At 52.2% G+C, this 20,325-nt stretch overlaps 8 protein-coding genes across 8 annotated transcripts; 5 read left to right on the top strand and 3 right to left on the bottom strand.

Moving 5' to 3' along the window:
* Positions 1–11: 11 nt before the first annotated feature.
* On the top strand, positions 12–1,111 carry J4E87_002211 (uncharacterized protein; the record flags this gene model as incomplete). The annotated part of the gene is made up of 3 exons (XM_049373849.1): positions 12–110; positions 196–771; positions 845–1,111. The coding sequence occupies 3 exons, from the start codon at positions 12–14 to the stop codon at positions 1,109–1,111; spliced, it is 942 nt and encodes a 313-aa protein (XP_049235989.1).
* Positions 1,112–1,426: 315 nt separating this feature from the next.
* J4E87_002210 (uncharacterized protein) lies at positions 1,427–2,496 on the bottom strand (the record flags this gene model as incomplete). Its single annotated transcript, XM_049373848.1, has 2 exons — positions 1,427–1,513; positions 1,963–2,496. The coding sequence occupies 2 exons, from the start codon at positions 2,494–2,496 to the stop codon at positions 1,427–1,429; spliced, it is 621 nt and encodes a 206-aa protein (XP_049235988.1).
* Positions 2,497–2,735: 239 nt separating this feature from the next.
* J4E87_002209 (uncharacterized protein) lies at positions 2,736–3,417 on the top strand (the record flags this gene model as incomplete). The annotated part of the gene is made up of 2 exons (XM_049373847.1): positions 2,736–2,765; positions 2,818–3,417. The coding sequence occupies 2 exons, from the start codon at positions 2,736–2,738 to the stop codon at positions 3,415–3,417; spliced, it is 630 nt and encodes a 209-aa protein (XP_049235987.1).
* A 917-nt stretch (positions 3,418–4,334) lies between these two features.
* On the bottom strand, positions 4,335–5,091 carry J4E87_002208 (uncharacterized protein; the record flags this gene model as incomplete). Its single annotated transcript, XM_049373846.1, has 2 exons — positions 4,335–4,887; positions 4,937–5,091. The coding sequence occupies 2 exons, from the start codon at positions 5,089–5,091 to the stop codon at positions 4,335–4,337; spliced, it is 708 nt and encodes a 235-aa protein (XP_049235986.1).
* A 574-nt stretch (positions 5,092–5,665) lies between these two features.
* Positions 5,666–6,460, top strand: J4E87_002207 (uncharacterized protein; the record flags this gene model as incomplete). Its single annotated transcript, XM_049373845.1, has 2 exons — positions 5,666–5,820; positions 5,872–6,460. 2 exons carry the CDS (start codon positions 5,666–5,668, stop codon positions 6,458–6,460), a joined length of 744 nt encoding a protein of 247 aa, XP_049235985.1.
* Positions 6,461–10,775: 4,315 nt separating this feature from the next.
* On the bottom strand, positions 10,776–13,292 carry J4E87_002206 (uncharacterized protein; the record flags this gene model as incomplete). The annotated part of the gene is made up of 5 exons (XM_049373844.1): positions 10,776–10,972; positions 11,061–11,153; positions 11,218–11,223; positions 11,763–13,031; positions 13,085–13,292. The coding sequence occupies 5 exons, from the start codon at positions 13,290–13,292 to the stop codon at positions 10,776–10,778; spliced, it is 1,773 nt and encodes a 590-aa protein (XP_049235984.1).
* A 1,756-nt stretch (positions 13,293–15,048) lies between these two features.
* Positions 15,049–15,966, top strand: J4E87_002205 (uncharacterized protein; the record flags this gene model as incomplete). The annotated part of the gene is made up of 1 exon (XM_049373843.1): positions 15,049–15,966. One exon carries the CDS (start codon positions 15,049–15,051, stop codon positions 15,964–15,966), a length of 918 nt encoding a protein of 305 aa, XP_049235983.1.
* Positions 15,967–16,678: 712 nt separating this feature from the next.
* J4E87_002204 (uncharacterized protein) lies at positions 16,679–19,795 on the top strand (the record flags this gene model as incomplete). The annotated part of the gene is made up of 2 exons (XM_049373842.1): positions 16,679–16,973; positions 17,031–19,795. The coding sequence occupies 2 exons, from the start codon at positions 16,679–16,681 to the stop codon at positions 19,793–19,795; spliced, it is 3,060 nt and encodes a 1,019-aa protein (XP_049235982.1).
* Positions 19,796–20,325: the final 530 nt, after the last annotated feature.

Here is a 20,325-nt window from a genome sequence, read left to right as displayed (position 1 = left end):
ACATCGACAGAATGGGTTTCGAGCCTAGCAACCTAGCCGTCTGCGAAACGTGCGGCACGCAATTCGACGTTCCGCTTGAGCAGCACCCTGAGACATGTCGGATTTGTGATGTACGTCCATCACCAGCACCAAGAACCCAGAAACACCACAGCTAGGATACAAAACAAAGGAGAAGTAAAGCTAATCAATGTCTAGGATCCCCGCCAGTACGTCCCCGCATCAGGCCAATCCTGGACTTCACTCTCCGCCTGCCAATCCCTTCAAAAGAACACTTTCGAAACGGATAAAGAAGACCCTCGTATTCACTACATAACCACTGCGCCTCTGTCTCCATCGGAACTTCCTCCCGGTCTGGCCGATTCTAGCACGACCCGCAAGCAACTTGGTATCGGGCAGCGCGCCATCTTACTACAAACATCCCGCGGAAACATTCTTTGGGACTGTGTCGCTTTCTTGAACCCTGCTACCATCGACTTCATCAAGGGAAAAGGTGGACTAAAGGCAATTGTTATTAGCCACCCGCATTTCTACACGACGCACTTGGAATGGGCGAGTGTATTCGGGTGCCCGGTGTATATGTGTGGTGATGATCGGGTGTGGTTGAACCGGAAGGATCAGAATGGTGTGAGGAAGTTTGTCAAGGGCGTCACTGAGATTGAAGAGATTGGGGGCGAAGCCAAGATGATTCAATGCGGCGGGCACTTCGAGGGCAGCTCGGTGCTGTGGTGGGATCGGAAGCTTTTCATCGCTGATACGTTTATGAGTGTACCTGTCAGTCCTGTTCTCCTTTTTCTTTTAAAAAAAAAAACGTTATTGGGCTTAACACGGCTAACAATCGTGGTAGTCTGGTTTCAACAACGCGCACCGCGTCCCTGTTACGACATCGTACTCGTTCATGTGGGCGTATCCCAATATGATTCCACTAACGCCCAGGGCTATCCATGGAATCTGGAAAGCGATCAAGCCGTTCGAATTTGACAGGACGTACGGAGGGTTTCCAGGGCAGGATCTGAAGAGGCCGGATTTGAAGAAGCAAGTGTTGGATAGCATGAAGATATTCCTGGGGAGAAGTGGACATGAGAAGGCGGAGATATATGAGGAAAATGTTTAAGATGAACTGGAAGGGGTCTGGTGACAGGCCGGCGAGATAGAAATTGATAGACTGAATGGATGTCTGCGAAGATAAGCGTTAATTAAATGCAGCTCAGCAAGCAGATTCGTCGCGACACAGTACAGAGTAAAGAAGACTTATATTCTATAGGGACCGTTACCACCACCCAGTCGATGCAGGCTTATCATAGATCCGTCTAATGCTCGATGTGAAACAAGTATGTACGATCGTAAGGGATGGTTCATGAGAGTAATGACGGGTAATAGCGCTTTCGATGTCACTGATGTGACTCGCAGGAACTTCCAGATTCCGTGTTTATGCGAGAGAGCCTCCAAGAACCCAGACTTCGCCGTTGGATACCTTGTCGGCGATGCTGGTCACTTCGACGTCGGCAGGTTGGATCTGCAGGCTTGTGTTAGCTAAGGACAGATTGAACTCGAGCCAGGTTGGCTTGTCAGTAAGTAAGTGTCCGCAAAAATTCAAAAGTGGTCAAAAATGACCAAAACATTGGCAAAAAAAGATCCTGGAGTATCTGACTATAGCCAGACGAATGCTGAACAGAGTGGGACTCGAACCCACGCCACTTTCGTGACCAGGATGTCTTGAATTTTCATTCTAGACTTAACGTTAAGAAACCTTAACCTGGCGCCATAACCAGCTCCTATAATTTGTTAGAATTGGTCGAATTGAGGGTGTTTGACTAAACTTACGGCCATCTGTCCTTCTCTAGGAGCTATTGATGGAGATTTGATGAATAGATGCAAATATATTGTTGATTGTGTGGGCATGGAACAAATGGTGGGGCAGTGCCAACCAGAGGGCGGGACTACCGACATAGCGGCATGGCTTACCTTCTTTTGGCCGTCTTTGGATTCCCACCAAATTTCATTGCCGGCAAGCGTCTTGACCTTCTTGCCCTCCTCCCATGGACTCTCTGGTATGATGTGGCGCTGAACAAAGCGCTCCAGGTTGCCCCGCGCTCGGTCTTGGCCGCTGGTGCCCTCGTACGCGTCCGCGCCAAAACTGTCGTAGTCGTCGGGGTCTTCCCAGGGCTTCCTCTTCAGGTCGCGCATGATGCTGTTATTCGGTGCCAACACCGTGGCGTTCTGCGAGGCGTTGTCGAGGCGGGCGGAGACTGCGTCGATGTCACGTGTCAGGCCGCTGAAGATGGCGATATTCTGTGTCTTGCCGATGACATCGGATATGATAACGCCGGTCGTCGCCTGGCCTTCAGGGTTGCTCATGATGTAGTCTTGGAGAGGTGATTGTTCGCTGAGGATGTTGAACGACTGTAGGATGCTGTCGAAGGGGCGGGCTTGCGCAGACGTGGCAAGGGTGAGGGCGATGGTTGCGAGAGGATATGCGACGAAAGAGACGGGCTTCATGATCGTTCCAGATGGTGCATTAGGGTGTAGTTACAGGTTCTGGGTGAAGGCGGCGTTGAAGATGGGAGCACAGACGTCATGCCGCGGTGAAGCCAAGACCTCGTGACCACGCGACGGGTCCACGGGGGCCTTCCGAGCTTGGGGACCAACTCTTCTTTTCCTCACATGCCTTCACCAACGTGACACCCCGCGCCCTGGAGCGCTTCTAATCCAGTCGCTCCACAATCTACACATCAGCCATGGAGCTTCAAATACCAACCGTCACTACCGTGAGTGCAGCAGTCAAGTATCGCGCTCGTAGCCAGTCACTAAGTAGCTCAGGACGACTTACGCGCCTTCCATGCGCAACACTTCCCACACGCGCCGCCGCCAGAACACATACTTCATGGCTTCGAGCCAGAGGTAGAAGTAGCTGAAGAATACTACGACGAAGCCGACGATGGGCTGGGCTACTACCCCGACGGCACGAAGCGCACCCTGACCGACGAGCAAATCGCCATGTTTCGACACTCCGAAATCCATGCAATGCTCCGCAAACGGCGCGTACAGAAGGAGAACGGTGAAGTCTCCGGGGATGACGCTACCCCTGCAAGCCCAGCGGCGACGGTTCCACCTACCCAAGAAAGCTCCTCATGTACGGCTGATGTCGATAAGACGCTGCCTGATGCGTCTGCAGAACCGAAGAAGCAACAGTGGGCGACCAACAGTGCCACATCAAAAGCCAAGGCCAAGAGAAAGCGGGATCGGTACGCGAAGAGGAGGAAAGAAAGAAGGTTGGAGAGAGGCTTGCCGCGCAGACGGAGTGGGCGCGACGGCGCAGACAGCGGCGATAGTGACGATGGAAGCGACGAATGGGACGCCTGGCACCAAGCGAACGGGCCCGACGTGCAAAAGGACGAGACCCTCGATCTGGATTATTGAACGGACGACACCGATCACTGATGCTCAATCTCCCATTCAACGCAGCAGGCCTTCCACCCCAACTGCTGGCTTGGAACAGATCCAACACACTCAGCCAGACTCAAGTCGTAAGTACTCTTCTCTCTTCACCCCCATATGCAATGATGAAACTCTAGTTATCATCCTTAGGCGTAGCTGGCGTCAGGCTTGAGACGAGGGTGAAAGACTGCTTGCGGTCTGATCTCTTGACTCGTCTGGCGCTTTCCAAGACGACTCATAATCTTCTCACTGAGCACAGCTTCTCCTCGTAACCACACAACATACTGTCTGTATCACTGTACTGACTATTACTAGGCTTCGTTCTAAATGATGAGACCACGACTTGCACCGGGGGACCTCGAAGAGACGCGCAGACCGGCAATAGCTGTGATTGCGCCGCGTCACTGGGAAGACTCTAGGCACTTCGTTGGTTCACGGTCACCAAACGTGGAATCTATAAGAGTTGGGAGAATTGATTGCATCTGAACAATCACTTAGGTACACAATTGGGAGAGTCGATTTTTCATGGAAATGGCCACACTATGGAGATGCCTTGAAGCCATTGAAGCCATAAAAATAGAGTCTTCCGCCTATCCTCCGAGACCTTTACCAGAATACCACTGATGCCGAACGCGAACAATCCCAAGATGCAGCAGAAACTTTTGATAAGTAGTCAAACGGGAGCTCGCCGCCACGCTGGCAAGTGCCCTTCTTCCATATGTGAGTGCTCTGATCGTGTGCGAGCTAGACCGGTATGCCAGTGAACCGTCCGAAGACCATCGAACGAGACAGGCAAATAATCTCAATCGCTGTTGGTATTAGGCGTCGCAGGAGTGAGGTCGTGGCACCTTCAACTTGATCAGCATTCTTCCAGGCGGACGACTCCATATCTGGGCGACTTACGAGTTCAGATAATCCCTCCATCGCTGATGGGTGTAGTCTACCTTCACTGCGAACGGCATATCTTGGATGCTTGGTTTGAGATGTTCGTACATGGCCTCGACTTTCTCGCGAGTCCCATCCAGATCTGGGACCGAGTATACCATAATCCGTACCTCTCGCAACGCGAGGAGCGAGCGAAAATGCTTAGAATGGCGGATTCCAAGGCAGAACAACTCGAGTTCTGTAGGCATGCTGTGCCAGTAGACTGTGAGCTGTAGGGTCGTGATTTGTTTGCGCTGGCTTGGCTTCAATTTCTTAAGCGATCTCGCTGCTTCCCGAACAGTCTCGGCGGAGAATGTCGTGAGAGCTAGTGGCATGATTGCGGTTTCTGAGTATATCTGACGACAGGTCCTCAAAAGAGCTGTGGCGTCTTCTGGCTCTGTCGGTGGAGAGCAGAATCCCAATGTCCAATCTGATTCATATAGTTTTCCGCCCAGCACAAGCTTCCAGATTTTGTTGCGAATCTCGGCAGGCATTCGAAGCAACGGGGATTTCTCATTTCGTTTGACGCTGGCAGTCCGTTAACAGTTGCTCTTCCTGAAAGACTAGGTACACTCACAGCTCCTTTTCACCACCTTTGGGTGTGACGTTGAGGAGGCCGTTTCGAAACTTGTGGTATCCGCGCGCCGGTCGCTTGACAACCTTGTCTGCGCTCTTCTTGGTGGCAGGTGCCTTCGGGGCTTTGTCGCCGACGGCGGTCTTGCGGGGCGCCATTGCTGGTGTACTTTGTCGAGATTGCTGAGATTGTTCGAGTAATGCGCGGTGTTCTGGGTTGGGGTACAATCAAGAAATGATTGACCTTTGAGGTAAAAGCTAGGAAAGACCTGGCAGCGGAGAACTACTACGAAGGAAACCGCGTAAGACTAGCGTGTGACCGTGCGTTGAGCGAAGAGGCAAGCACGTGGCGGCGATCAGAAATTGGTGAGGGGAGGAATGATGGTGATAGTGATACGAGTCACCGAGTATGGGTTGCTACCTGATCCACGCCGTATCGTCGCTCACCTCACGCGAGATGTATGAGCGAGCGCCGGTACTGTTAGAGACGAGGATGGCCAGTTGACTTTACCCTGTCCTTCGTGCTGCTACTTGGCATTATATCCGGTCTCGCCTACCTTCACCTCTTACATCCCGCTCGCATTAGGTACTTCATCTCTTCTGATTCACCCTGTAAGCCCGAACTGCGCCTTTACCTGACCGCTAGGGCCCGGTAGTTCCATAAGTAGATATCTACTCTGCTCTTTTCCTTAGACATCTCCTCTACACTCCCCAAATCATCGACATCCTCACCATGGCATCCCGCAAGCCTAAGCAGACTGCGACCGTCGCCAAGAGTAGGAAGGCTTCTACCGGCGCAGGAGTAGCGAAGCGCAGTTATAAGAAGGTTCGCTTCCATGAGAATGGCTTGCTCAACGTTGAGACAAAGACGGGAAAGTACCTTCAGATGTCAGTATCTCCGTCGACTTGGGTTCGGTTGGTTCACTAATTTGAATGTAGCGCGAGGCAGAACCAGCGAAACTCCCCGTTATTGCGGTTGCCAGCAGAGATCCGCCACTTGATCTTCGGATATGTACTCGGTGGCAAGACATTTGTCATCGACCACTACGTCAATCAAGACATTGCAAAGAACAGAACGCTCTTGAAGAACGCTCTTGCCTTGCTCGTGGTCTGCCGCCAGGTCTTTGCTGAATCTGCCTTGCTACCATTCAGCTCGAACACTTTCTCAGCTCTCCACCCCCAAACTCTCAACATGTGGATCAGAGACCTCCCCCCACCTTTCGCTCATGCTATCACTTCCGTACGACTTCATCCTCGCATAGAATTGTCTCTTCAGGAGAGCTGGTACGACACGCAAAGCGGAATACCACGATTGCAGATCTTCCTAGGTCGTGAAGATAAGCGACTGTCTTCATCTTTAACCTCTCTCAAGAACGTACAGCTTGCTGTAATCATGTGGATAAGAGGCCCAAGGAAAGATAACGAGAAGCTGCAAGAACACGGTTGGCAGTTCATAAAAGGTCTGTATGAGGCAGAGAACAGCGAGGTCAAATTCACCAGAAGTAGGAGACCGCTCTTGTTCTTCTAGTGGTTGAGATAGTTGCTTCTCTTTTTCTCCTTTGGCAAAAGTACTCTGGAATCGGTCTAATCCAATTGCGAACGTGCGAGTAAACTACTACATCTTGCCCGGAAAAGTCTGTTTATTTTGCATTTTATTTCACTATCATCCTTTCTATATGGTGCCACATTGGGCGATCTTTCACTCTAAGTAGTCCTTTGCTATGATATAAAAATCTATCTTTGGCTTATTCATCCACTCTCAACCACTCCACCGACGCATCCATTCGACTTTCAACTCAACATGTCGGCCGCTCAAACTACTCTTCAGACCGACACACCTAATGACAAGCCTCGCCGAGGGAAGCGCGGTTACCGAAAATCCAGAGATGGCCTACTCAATGTCAAACCCATCGGTGGCGAAATTGCTATGTAAGCTCAGCGCCACCACATCTAAATTTGCAATACTAATGCCAGCGTAGTGTACAGCGAAACGCCGAAGAATCGCCCCTCTTACGACTTCCTGCCGAAATCCGCGCCATAATCTGGAAGCTCGCCATTGGAAACCCTATCATACGCCCAGCATGGGGTGGACCTCTTAAGCCACTCAAATATAGAGCCGTATTTGAGGAGCGTGCGTCTGAATTCCCCGCACCAAGGCACCGCTTCGCCCTCCTTCGCGTCTGCCGCCAGATCTACTCGGAAGCTGCTGCGTATTCTCGGCACGTCAGCGTGTTTCGCTTCTACCACTTTGGTAGTTTACAATATTGGCTCAATCATGCTACAAGTTCTCAGCGAAAGGCCGTCCAGAAGGTACAGTTTGGCCGCTATGAGTACATATTACGAAGGTGGATGTCGAGAAATTTTGCCAAAGAATTGAAGAAATTGCCGGGGTTGACTCAGGTTGAGATATCGTACTATGGGTACAATGCTGAAGTAACTAAGGAGTTACTAGCTGGGTTGGACAAGATGAAGGGGAAACTTGGTAAGACCATGAACGTGAATCTGGAATACCAAGCTCGGCAAGGTAGTCATGATTGGGTTTGGACTTTCTTGAATGGGGAAGACTTCAATATGTAATGAGTAGATAGAATCTTGCTGCAATTACCTATAATCGAATATCGGATACGTGGTGTCGACGCGCATGTCATTGACGTCTCGAAGCCCAGTCCATCTTGAACATCTTTCACATTTGCCAGATTTCTGACACGCGTTGACGAATATAGTCTTGCAACTGTACCCAACATTGCCGATGAATCTCCGCTTTACGAATAAAGCTACCGTATTACCCCGAGGCGGAAGTCCAGATGGCACTTCCCCCGTCCTCATGCCTAAGGGCGCCGGGATCGTCTGGTCGGTATACCACCTACACCGTATTGAGTCCATCTATGGTCCAGACGCAAGAGTGTTCCGGCCAGAAAGGTGGGAGAGTGGGGAGTTGATTAAGAAGGCTCGTCCAGGCGCTGGATTTGTCGACTTCAATGGCGGTCCAAGACTCTGTCTAGGTAGTAAGCGAACAACTGTGTGTTTCTGAGTCGCGAAATGCTGATTCCGAATAGAGGATTACGCATTGATGGAAGCTAGCTATGCGGTGATTCGAATCCTCCAAGTCTTTCCAAACATCCGGATTGCCTCTGGGGTTCCGAACGAGCCTGTTGGAGCGGAAAGGCAGACATACACTATTGGCATATACCCGATGGATGGTGTGCACGTGAATTTGGATTGATGCAAGCGGTGTTCTGGGTGTGTTCTTGGCGGTTGTAACGGGGTTTGCGCAAAGAAAGTGGGACTCGCTTACTGGCCATGCGGCGAGGAAGGGGCGCGCGGAAGGCGACCGTGGTACGCTCGGCTCACATGTCACTCTTGTGGGAATGGATTCTGGCGATCTTAGCCCGCTGGAAGCTTGCGAAGCGTCCAGCAGCTCGTGAAAGGAGTCGTGGTCGTTTGTTGTAGTACCTGCGGGCATGGATGACGCGTTGCTTTTGTACCTGTATATGATTGGTATTTCTCAACTCGAACCTTGTCAACGGTGGAAAAAAAGGTTTTGCCCCTCTCTATGGCATGATTCGTGGGATTCGCGGGTATCTTGTCGCACAGATAAGGACATTCGTGCAGCTTGTGGCTGTCATGCATGCAGCCACCACCCCAAATGGATATCTTTCAGCCTCGCCACATTCTCAGCCTTGCATGCTTACCATGAAAGATATACCCGCCATTGAGCCTCTGGTCTTTCTTGGGATCGTTTGCGAAAACCAACAGCCTCGCAACTGACGCGTAGCGACGAAACGCCGTTTGTGTATAGATCGAGGATATGGCTCCAAAGGCCCCGGCAAAGAGCTTTTCCAGCAGGATGCGCGAATACAAAGCGATAACGGTAGCCTTGAAGTAATAACCTAGCGGCTACCTCTAGATCAAACTGACAATGCCATCAGAGAAAGACTCGTGGTAGTCGCCAAGAATATATACGCCAAGATTAGACACCGTCCAGCTGTGGCGACCCGGCCGGGCTTGAAGTTCGCCGACTATTGGATGCTAGCCATTCGTATGTCTGCCATCGGAATTGTAGTCACCGGAATCTCGCTCTGAGCGATGCGCACATACATCTCCATAGGCCTAAGCCGTGTGTTCGGTGAAGAAGTAGATGCGGATCTCAAGCTAGCCTTTCTTGGTTTCTTCAACAAAAGCCTCGATGTCCTCTTGGTGAGCTCTTTGGAATATATGGCTTCATTCTTTATCACAGTCTGGATGGCTCAGACGCCTGTAATGGGTGATAGGCGTGGTGTGAAGTACAGCGACTTTGGTCTGAGAGAGGAGTTGACGAAGCCGTGGATGACTGTCAGCAGCTTTGTCACAAGGTGGCGAAGGTCTAGCTTGAGCTGGAAGAGCGTTGCCCGCTGTTTGATTTGTCTTTGCGTATCTGTCTCGGTTATGTTGCAAGGCTTGGCCGTGAATACTGTGGCGATACCGAAGAAGCGTTGGTATCCTAACTACCAGAACGGTTGGAAAACGACGGCACATGATCGAGCGACAATGAGAATCGAGTATCCTAAAGTATCACTCCTCGGCGTGGACTGGCTAAACATCCTTGGTGTCGGCCAATCCAATATTGGAGGGGAAGGCTACCCACCATGGGACTGGGCGCTCGGCATGTCCGCTTCTCTCGCGTTCACCGGCTTAACGCATGTTGTGTCCACGGTAAAAGAAACGCAGAAAGGCTGGAGGCATGTGTATAATTACCGGCTGGACGGAGATTCATGGAAGCGCTGGACTGCACTCAATACCGATTTCGGCCTATCAAATGGGTCAGTCGAGACGGCCTCCGCAGACGATGAGCAAGTAACCAGTGTCTACGACTGGCTCAAGAACACGGACCATCAGCCAACATCTTCATCGATCGGTTGAACCGGTAACCTGACGCTCGTACTGCCAGTACTGAACACTGTCTGCACGCCAATGGAGTCATTGGACCCGGAGGCGTCAATCGTTGTGCGGCCGCCAGCTAGGAACGAATCGTCGGAAGCCGTGATCATGACCGATTTTGGACCAGTCCCATCCCTAGGCTTTGCCGGTGTCACTTGTTCCAGCTTGTTCCGACATGGATTATACGCAGTCAATGTGTGGATCGTGGACGGGGAAAGTCCCGACCTTAGCTTCAACCATTACGGTGCTGAATTGAACCAGAAGATCGTTTACGGCCGCGCAACTGCAAGCGACTTTGATGTTGCCAATGGAGTAGGTATGCAGGCACGGGACGTCATGCCGAGGCTTGAGCTATTGGTTCCATCAACAAGATTGCTGCCGCAATTCCTATTGATGAGTCGCAACCTACAGGCAATCGATCCACTTGTGAACTCCGACGCCATGGGCCTGTCGATCGTCATGGGGATCCTGTTCCAGAACATCCTCAGCATGAGCAATAAGTACTGGTCTCATCTTCCGTCGTCTCTGCCTTCCAAATCGGAAGATAAGATTGTATCCTATCCCATTCAATGGCAACTGTACGGGTCCAGTCCGCGTCTAGGCTGGGAGTGGGTAGCCGTTGCCGTCCTCGCGATTGTGCTGTTGTCGTCTTGCTTTGGCATATATCAAACACTGCGGTACTGGATGGCACCGGGTCCGTGGGTACAGCTTGATGGTATGATGATGATTGCGCAGCGAAGCCCGAAGCTTGAGGGCATCGGAGACAAAGAAACGGCGCGGAAAAGGATATACTCAGTGGAAGAGGATGGGAGTGGGGTGTTGATACTCAAGAGTAAAGCAGGGTAGTATATAGCCACCCTGAGTAGTTGTACAAGTCGCCTTCGCCGTTTAATGATAGCCCTCTTTTCAAAGAGACTGAATGCTTCTCAGACACCATACCTGAACTCGCGCACCTTCTTCTGGTAGTAGTAAGTCGCCAGCGCACCAGTCGCACCCAGAGCGATCGGTACAGGCGCGCGTCCGCCGGTCTTCATGATGCGCGGTATCGCAGAGCCCATCAACATGATGCTGTTGCCAAGCGCAAGTTCAGTGCCGTAATCCTGGTTCTGCTTGATACGGTAGCCTTGGATCGCAGGTTAGCTGAGGCGCTCACAAGCAGCTGTATACGTCCAATGCAGCCGGAAACACAGCCTATGGGCTAAACAGCTTACCAGCAAGAGCATACGAAGCACCCAATCCGATTCCAGCGACAAGGCTTGGTGTTGAGCGTGTTCGGAGATAGCCAGCAGTTCCTCCGACGGCCACTGCACATCATTTCTCAGTCAGCTCTCACACAACTAGACACGCAGATGGCGTTGTGGCACTTACACAAGCCTGCCAATGTGAAAGATGGATGCTCGGCCATTGTTTCTTCACGTTGGTTTGATGGAAAGCGATGCTTGTGCGTGATGGTGTGCTGATGTGGTACCACAGGATGAGATGATTGGGAAGCTGCCGAGGGCCAGCACGGACGTGCCAAGACACGATGACACTATCTTGGGAAACGGGCAAGAGCAGAGGATGCAACTAGCATGAGATTGACAACGTATTAAGTTCATTACTATATGTATGGGTATCTGATGAGCGATCTAACGATAGAAAACGGCGACTCCAAAAGAGTATGAGCTGCGGTGCGATGAATGAAAACCCTGCCACTCTTCCATACCAAAACGCCGAAAAGCGAAATCCTTGTCCAAGAAAAACATCGCTCAATAATCGTCAGTTTGTTACGCAACAAAAATTATCTTGATTTCGTCACTGATCCTCCCGTGACAACTTGGAACATCATCAGGTCACGATTGAATGGCTCACGCTGTACCTCGTGCTGGGCGGCGCAAAAGCTGAATAGCCGGGCGGCATCTCTTCTCGCGTACCAACACTTGCGCTGCGAGCCGTCTCAGGGCTTGGAGGCGCAACGCTGCGTGGAGCAAAGACATCAGAGGCAGCTCTGAATGCCGTCTCCTCGACACTCCTCGCCCTAGCATTCTCAATACCAGTATCACTGCCTTCGGCACAGATCTGGATCGGGACCTTCAGATGTATACTGGAGCTTCCGTGGGCGGAGAACTGCAGCGCGAGGGTATATGTTCGTGAGATGAGGCAGGAATGGAACGTTGGTATGAAGTTTTGTGTCATGGGAAGGGTGATTGGCACCAAGATCTGCGCTGTGTAGAAGGCACCTTGCTTGTAATCCTTGGATGCAGGTAGGATGCCAATCGCGAAGGCTTTCTCCGCTTCGCTCAGAGTTGAGCAATCGCTAATGCCGGAGTCGCGTCGAACCAGGCTTTCTGGACTAGGGTTTTGTGCCGCATCGTGCTGTTCCCATTGGGCGGAGGCGATGCAAAGGTTGGACAGCGGCACGTACTCGGAGTATAGGCCTTGCGACAGATCGAACCCGAGCGTAGACCGCGTTGGTAGATTCTGCCTAGGAGCTGAGGCGTAGTAGGTCACGACCTTCAACTTTGTCCCCAATGAACCGAGTTTCGGTGGTGCGCTGGTCTCCTCTGTGGGATCAAAACGGAGAACCAACTTGGCCATAGTCGTGATCGTTCTGCCCTCTGTTGATCTTGCGCCCGGAATGACAAGAGGTGGCGGCTGGATAGTCTTCGCAGATAACGTCCCGAGCTTTCCTTTGAACAAACCCTTCTTGACTGTCTTTTCCTGTCGCGATCGGTACTCGTCGTTGTGATCAATGTTCAGTGGGGGCTGCTCTGCAAAGGCTGGCTTCACGCGCACTTTCTTCAGCTTATCAGCAAGCACCGAGATGCCTTCTGATCCGCGAGTGTGCGCGATTTTGACTTGGATTCCGTAGGTGATCTTTGACATTTCCGGCGCAAGGTCATCAAGCAGTGTACTGCCAAAACCAGCAAGATCGGGATCGCCAATGCTGGGTGGTAGTGAGAGATGTACGTCGCGTATGTGATCCGAGACTACTGGATGCGAGCAGGCTTTTGGTAGTAGTTGCGAAGGGATGGTAAATGTGAAGGGAAACTTGTAGGGTCTTCCAGCTTCAAAAATTCTTGGGGAGGGGAAGTTTGATTGGTCTATTGGCTGTCTAAGAGTCAAAAACCGGTGCTTTGCCTCTGTTCGTCCTGTCATTGTTGGCGTAGTCGTCATCCTATCCACATATACCTGGCTTGTACCTGTGTTATGTCAGATACGATGATTGCGAAGTTCGTGTATGATCTGAGCTTACCAGTGAATGCGATGTCGATGTCCTCAAAACGAGTGTCGTGCGGTGCAGTGATGGTGACTGTGCCCTCGATAGTATCCATGGAAGCATAGCTTGTGATGAACTTGTGGCAGTGGCCATTGCTGTCGTTGAGATCGATCACGATGGTAGGCTGGCCATGATGCGAGATGTTGCGGACCTTGTAGCCGATTTGATTGCCCAGCGCCTGCATCCTGTCTGGTGGCGCAAACACTGATGTGTTCGATGAAGAAGACATGTCGATGCTGTCGCGTGCCTTAAGGTCGGCCTGCTAGTCGCAATAGCCAAGGCAAGGTCGCACCAGAAAGCGGGGAACAATCCTGCTCAGATAAGACGTCTCGAATGCGGAGAAGCTGAGAGCTGGGCAGCTGGGGTAGTGCGAATAGGCAGAGATCAGACTAGTAGGTGGCGAGTGAAGATAAGACGTCTGTTCCAGGACTGCACCACAAACAAGTGGGCCTTAAGATTGTCTTATACATGGCACTCAGGCACGCCCTGGGTTGAGTCATTTGCAAGCGGCAGAAAACTAGGGCTGGTAGGTGATGAGAAGGTTGCATGCTGCAGATGGATGATGCGCTGAGCGATGGCTTGCTTTGCCGTCGGATACGCGGGGGAGTCATCCTGCATCCATCACAAACCACGCCCTTGACTCCAATAGCGTCGTGCGCTAAGCCCATACAGGTGCCTGTCTCTACATTTCCGCAAAGCTGAGTACTGGACGACACAGGGCGTCTCCACAAGTCAAACGGTCTCGAATTTGCTTTTCTCAGCTTCTGTGATCTTGCCCGTCGCGAACGTGCTAGCTTGCGGCGCACCCACCAACCATAGCGGTACTCTGGCGGTCAGTTATGTGCCTCAAGCCAGCCTTACAGGATCTCATGCCACAAAAGTTGAACAAGCGCGACACGTTCCTGACTACTCGCGCTGAGAGTACACGACGGGTGGATACTTTTTGTCATAGGCTTCATTGCAAATTTTCAACGTTATGCCGTTAAGTGGTAGAGTCAATAAACGTCGCGTTTCAACCTCATCCAACAATCGGGGCTCTCCGAAGTTGCGTTTGTTAGCAAATTTTCCCTTTCTTGCAGCTAAGAAAACTTCTAGAAAAGGGGCGGCACCTGGTGGGCCATCGCAAGTATACTGACATGGTTGATTGTTGGCGGCTTAATTAGGTATGCATATCGGCGTCGCGGACGTATGATACATGCATGTAGGGCGCACGCGCACGCGTTGGAGAAGGGCGCGCTGGTGATTAATCAGCGCCCTTGTCTTGCTCCTGGCCACTCAGGACGGGCCGATGGCGGTAGCGGCTTACTTTGTTGTGAGATGCACGGCATAGCAGCTGAACTCCGATGGCATGCTATTCCGAAGCATGCAAGTTTTCCGTCATATCGCATTCCTGGCGGAAACGTACCTTGTGTCCGTTGGAAAAGCCGTGAGCGTGATTGTCGTTGCCTCAGCTACTGCAGGTTCTCCGGTGATAGGAGTACCTGATGACCAAGCAAAGGCTACTGACAGATGGGTGGGTAAGTAATGATAGAAGTACATGCGGTGTCGGAGGTGTGGCGACAGTTTGGTGATACTCTGTTGATGGTGTTGCGGGATGATCCAGGGCACGGGCTGGGATGACGGAGGAACCTCCCGCGAACGTCATCTCGCCATCAGGAGCTCCACGTTCAGGTATCGCAGCACCAGTGCAACTTCTCAACTCAAAAGACACGACGCGAGTCGATTCCGCACGCGACGAAGAAGAACGCGCTCACCCTACGGCGTAGAATGACGGTTGCACCTCAACCCTCACCCACTACCTTGCGTCTCCACCTGCCACCGTGACGGTGAACAAAACCCTGGAACCATAGACACACTATCACCTTATACACCAGAAAAGCTGGAAAGGTCTACAATCTATATTAGGTAAACAGGTCTGCAGCCTACACTAAGATAAGATTATGCAAAGTAGGCGATCTAACGTCAACGTAGGCTCCAGGGTGTTTAGTATGGCCGAACTTCCTACTCCCCCAGCGTCGTCCGCGCCGTCACAGCACGCATCGCCCCTCCCACAAGCCCGCAAACACCCGCTGAAGCCCGGCGGCCCGAGGGAATCTGATCTGATACGCTACCTCGACCATGGCGTCAACAGCATCCAGAAGCGGGTGGACAATCGCATGACGAACCGAAAGCTCAAGCCGGCGCCGGGCGAGGAGGACGGATACAAGGCGCTCTGGGAAGTCGCAAAAGACCTCGATGGCCTGGTAGATGTTGTCTGGGTATCTGGATCACCGAACCTCCAGATACCTTATCTGCTCAACCTCGCCGTCCTCACCGCCGACTTCCTCCCGCTATTCGATTCCTCAACGCGTTCCGCTCAGGCTACTTTCCGTCTTCTCTCGAAACTCGACTACGCCTTCTCCTCTTTACTTACCGGGCACGATACTGCGACCGGAGAGTTCTTACCTGGGTTTGAGAATGGTCGTACAGTCACCACAACGGACAAGGTTCGCTTGAAGGGCGTTGTAGACCGGACCAGGCTCACGGTCACCCGTGTAATGAGCGGAGACAGCGTGGTCGGTGACGAGGATGATGTAGGTGAGGCCATGGACACGGATACGGAAGGAGAGGCAGAGGCTGGTGGACGTCAAGGCACTGTCACCTTTGAAGGCTTCGAGGACAATGATGACGATGAGGAAGATGAGGACTGGGAAGAGCGCGGTGTTGCGAGCGTGTACGAAAAGACAATAGGCGAATTAGGCGACGTCCTGGGCGGACCGCCGATTGGCATCATTACCGACGACTGGGGCGTCAATGGCACTGAGCAGCAAAGAAGCGGCGGAGGCTTCGTTGAGTCCGGGGGTGAAATCGAACTTTGATGCACTACATCAGCTGGCATCAGCTGTGTGGTCTTTTGCCCGAGGTACTCCATTAGATGTGTCGGATTGTTGTGGGTGCAAAGGACTGAACAGGTCTGCATCCTGCACTGAGATGAAATTACACAACGTAGGTAGCCTAGAGCTGACGTAGGCCCGAGGATGTTTAATTTTGTCTATGAAGGAGGTCGGTGTAGGCGGCGAAAGCATGCAATCTAGGCGATCCATGTAAATGTCTCTTCGTCCGGATAGCACTCATTGCTATCGGGATGCTTACTCTCAGTCTTCTCTCTACATGGGCTGCCGGCGCGTCGATATCTTCCAAAATCCTTGATTTTCATCTTTTTCACTTCTGTCCATCGCATGAAAATTCTCATTGTAAGATCCGCTATCGTCATACTTGGATACATCTAGGATAGCCATACGTCGAGAAGGGTGTACATAGACGCAGGTCCGGTCACGGCGGTGAGGACGCGTGTGTGGAAAGAGCACTGGAGGGTACCTGCCGGAAACGGAAGTCCACGATATACGTCACGCAATTTCAGCAGCGCTCGGTCACCGCAACGCGTCCCCCTTCCCCCACCATGCTCGACACGCTCTAGACGGCCTCACCGCACCCATCCGATTCGAAGATACTCGATTGCCAGGCATTGCGGCATTGCCTGTTGCAACGGCCATGTCGTAATACGTGTATATTCTTTCACCTCCCGCAAATATGCCTACCTACTTCGCGCGCGGCGTCTCCGTGCGCCTGGGCGCAATTACGCTCGGCGATACGACTACAGCAAAGATCATACTTAGAAAGGGTGAGGCAGCCAAGCAGCAGTCTGCGTTAGCTGAAAAGAGGCTGTTGGGGAGCAAGCTGTTGAAGGAAGAGCAGGTGCCTTTCCCCGGTGATGACGCCGCCTTCAAGCTCAACTGGCTCGCACAAGCGCCTTTCATGCAGACCCGGGTCGGGAGTGACATATACGAAGAGGAAGCTCCGGGGGACGCACAGGGTGCGCCGAAGGGTACGTACCTTCTGCCTAATACTAACAGCACCATCACGGCTAACGATAGCTTCTCAGATGTCTCGCAGCGCACACTGAAAGCACTTACCCTCCACGTCAACCTCTCCGACCAGACCTATGTCTCCGGCCTCTACAACCAGAGAACATCGCTCAAGATCGAAGTCTTCTTCAACGGAACACTCGCCGCATGTTTGGCCATGCCCAACTACGACGGCAAATCTGGCTCGAAAGACCATCACCAGGTTTTCGCGGGCACTAGAGTCGACTTTCTCGCTGAGCGGCCATGGATCATTCTACCACCCGGAGTCGCCGCAGATGGCAGTACTGCGAAGAATAACACACCACCTTCGGTAGAACAGCGATGGCAACACATCGGCCAGGCGCTCCAAGCTGAAGCACGCGAGCGGGGTACCGACGAACAAGGCAGCATTCCTCCTACTGCCGAGTTCCTCCGCGCGCTTGCGACAACGCAGATGCCGGAGCAAGTGCACACTATGCAGAGGCCAGGTGGAAAGACTTTCGGAGTCATCGACGTAGTCATCACATCTGGAGAGGGTAGGAAGCTCACTAGCGGCGTCGGCTATTTGAAGGCACCGAAGCGCATGATCGACGAGAGTTACCCGTTCGTACTTGGAGCCGACGGCAGTACTATACATCTGCGTGTCGATGCGCCTAGCAAGAGTGAGAGTGACGCGGAACCTCAAGATACCGTGGAGCCGAGCTCGGAGGTCATCGACGTGGATGCAGAAGGAGACAGCGATCCAGAGTATGGGCCTCATAGAAAGAGACGAACTCTCCGGCCCGGAGTGCAGTCGAGGCAGGATATCTCACCTATCTTGCCATCAGCTCTAACCATGGAACCCTTGACGCTGTCAAATCCACCACTCGCCGGTGTCGGATCAAGCATTCCAGCACTGATAGCACCAAACACTACAGATGCAAGAATTACGTCTTCACCAGTTCGAAGAAGTGCAGATACCCCCAACACACCGCGTGCACTGGAGTCCGGACGAGCGCATACGCACGACGCAGTACACATCTCAGAAGCGGAGCTCACGTCGCGTGCAGGGTTCACTCCGAAGATGATGTATCCAGATCTGACCCCAAACTCGCACACGACTCACATGCTTCCATCACCATATACCATTCAATTCTCGGATCCAACACTGGGAGGAGTCGCACCCAGTGATCTCATGCGGCAGATACCGGGCGACAACGCTGGTCTGACGTCTAGTCCGCTTGATCGCTTTCCCACGACTTTTCAGGGCCCAGGTTACCAGTACGCATCACCTTTTCCTACACATTTACCAGGGGTCAGACAAGCACCCTCAAGCCATAGGCTGCATGCGGGTTCTCTGCCTGGAGAACCACGCGGTGGCTTACCCGAAAGCCAATACACGCGTCAAGACTATACCATGTCCGGTGTGGGGTCCAACTTCTGCGGAGCTCCCGAGAGCTACAAGCCAAACATGTTACCACAGGTCGCAAACATCCATGGATATCAGGAATCTCGGCCACCACACCTGTCATTTCCGCCGTTTGATCGCAGACTGTCCCTGCCGTTGCCGCCAGCAGCTCTGTACTCAGTACCTACAAAACCAAAACGAAGTGTCTCTCCGAAGAAAGCATCTCCTCCAAAACAGTCAGTGAAGACAAATTCCAATATCGTGGTCAGACGCTTGGTGGTCTATGGGCAAGACAGATTAATTCTAGTGGATCATAGGTGGGAGCCTGAACTGCGTTTAGAATTGGCTTCCAATCGCCCCGCCCAGAATTCGACTCGACAGGACATAGTCCCAGGAGATGATGAACAGAAAAGATCGGTTGATTCAATGAAGGCAAATACCGACTTTCGCAGGTCAAAGAAAAGTACGGTCCGGATGGGAACACCGCCACCTACATCACCATTAGAGCACGCGAAGACTGACCTGCCCCTCGTTATCGACGACCAACAAGAGACCAGCGCTTTCCAACAGAATGTTGTAATTGAACAACCCGCATCTACTGTCAAGAAATCTATCCCAAAGGGCGAACGACCTGAAGTGGAGGAGGTCAAGCTGCATGGCGATCAGCAGGGTGCTGACTCAATCGACCATAGTATACATGCAACCGAACCAAAACTCTTGCGTCGTACAACTTCTAGCAACAACATTCTTGGTGTACATGGCCCAAAGGCGAATCCATTCTGGTTCGAGGATCCAGAAGAGATTCTTCGTGAAGCATCTGCGCGACTACGTCGATCTCGCTCTTTCGCCAAACCGAGAAACAAGCCGGATGCAGGACCATCGTCCAAGATCGCGGTACCGGTCGTCCAGAACTCTAAGATCTGGGACACTGCTACATCGTCCCCTCTTTCCAGCCTACATACAACTCCTGAGCCTGATATGGACCCCATTTCATACACCCGGTCACCTCAAGCACCTATTAGATCGTCTCCTGCTCCTATTCCGCAAGCAGATGGCTCACCAGAACGCAAACCTTTGCGCGGATCACGTCGCGGCAACGAAACCCCGTCACCAGTGAAGCTCACTTCAATTCTGACGACACCTCAACTTGCGCGCCACGAACCCTCTACACCTCAATCCTCGGCTACGAAGAAACGCAAGAACCTCCACCGCACCTTACCGAAAGAGCCTAGAAGTCCCACACGTTTGAAGACGAACAGCAACCCACCGCTGAACAGAGATTGTGTCATTGCGTACGCGGAGAGCAAGGACAAGAAGAACAAACAGGGCATTCTAAGGCAGGTGAAGAGTGAGAGGCAGGGAGTGTTCAGCGAGAACGATGTCGTTTTTGCGGCCAGGTTCTTTGTGGAGGAATGAAAATATGCTAAGTGGCCTGTGGATGATGATGTAGAAGCATGCATGAGACATGCGGATGATGTATGTAAAAACTGTACGCTCACGATGTACGAGCCTCGATGTTCTTCGATGCAAGGTCTTGTAATTTACATCTTGTACGAAAATGTCTGTTGATTCTAATCGAGGGACAACCAACGCGTGTAGAACAGCGATGTAGACCTGCACAATAACAGACATTCGCCGCGCTTAGAAAGTGGCATCATGATGGTGGCAGGTTCTGAGATGGCGTCATCGTCACCGCGTAGTCACGTGCCGGTTGTTTTCAGTCTAGCCCGGGCACGGCCCCAGAACGCGGACTGATCCACGCGCATGTGAGCGCGAACATGACCACGGTGAACGCCTGGCAGCCTCCGACAGATGCGGGCTCCATACACGCAAGCTATCGCAACTTGACGACCCTGTACATCCACTCGAGCACGACAGTTGCGAACGTCTGCGCGCGCTCCAATAGGCACGCCTGGAATGGATCATCATACCAGAACGAACCATGG

Source organism: Alternaria ethzedia (assembly GCF_023757985.1).
Source record: "Alternaria ethzedia strain BMP 0044 chromosome Unknown scaffold_4, whole genome shotgun sequence".
In the NCBI taxonomy this organism is placed as follows: Eukaryota; Fungi; Ascomycota; class Dothideomycetes; order Pleosporales; family Pleosporaceae; genus Alternaria; species Alternaria ethzedia.
This window is presented reverse-complemented; position numbering and strand designations above follow the sequence as displayed.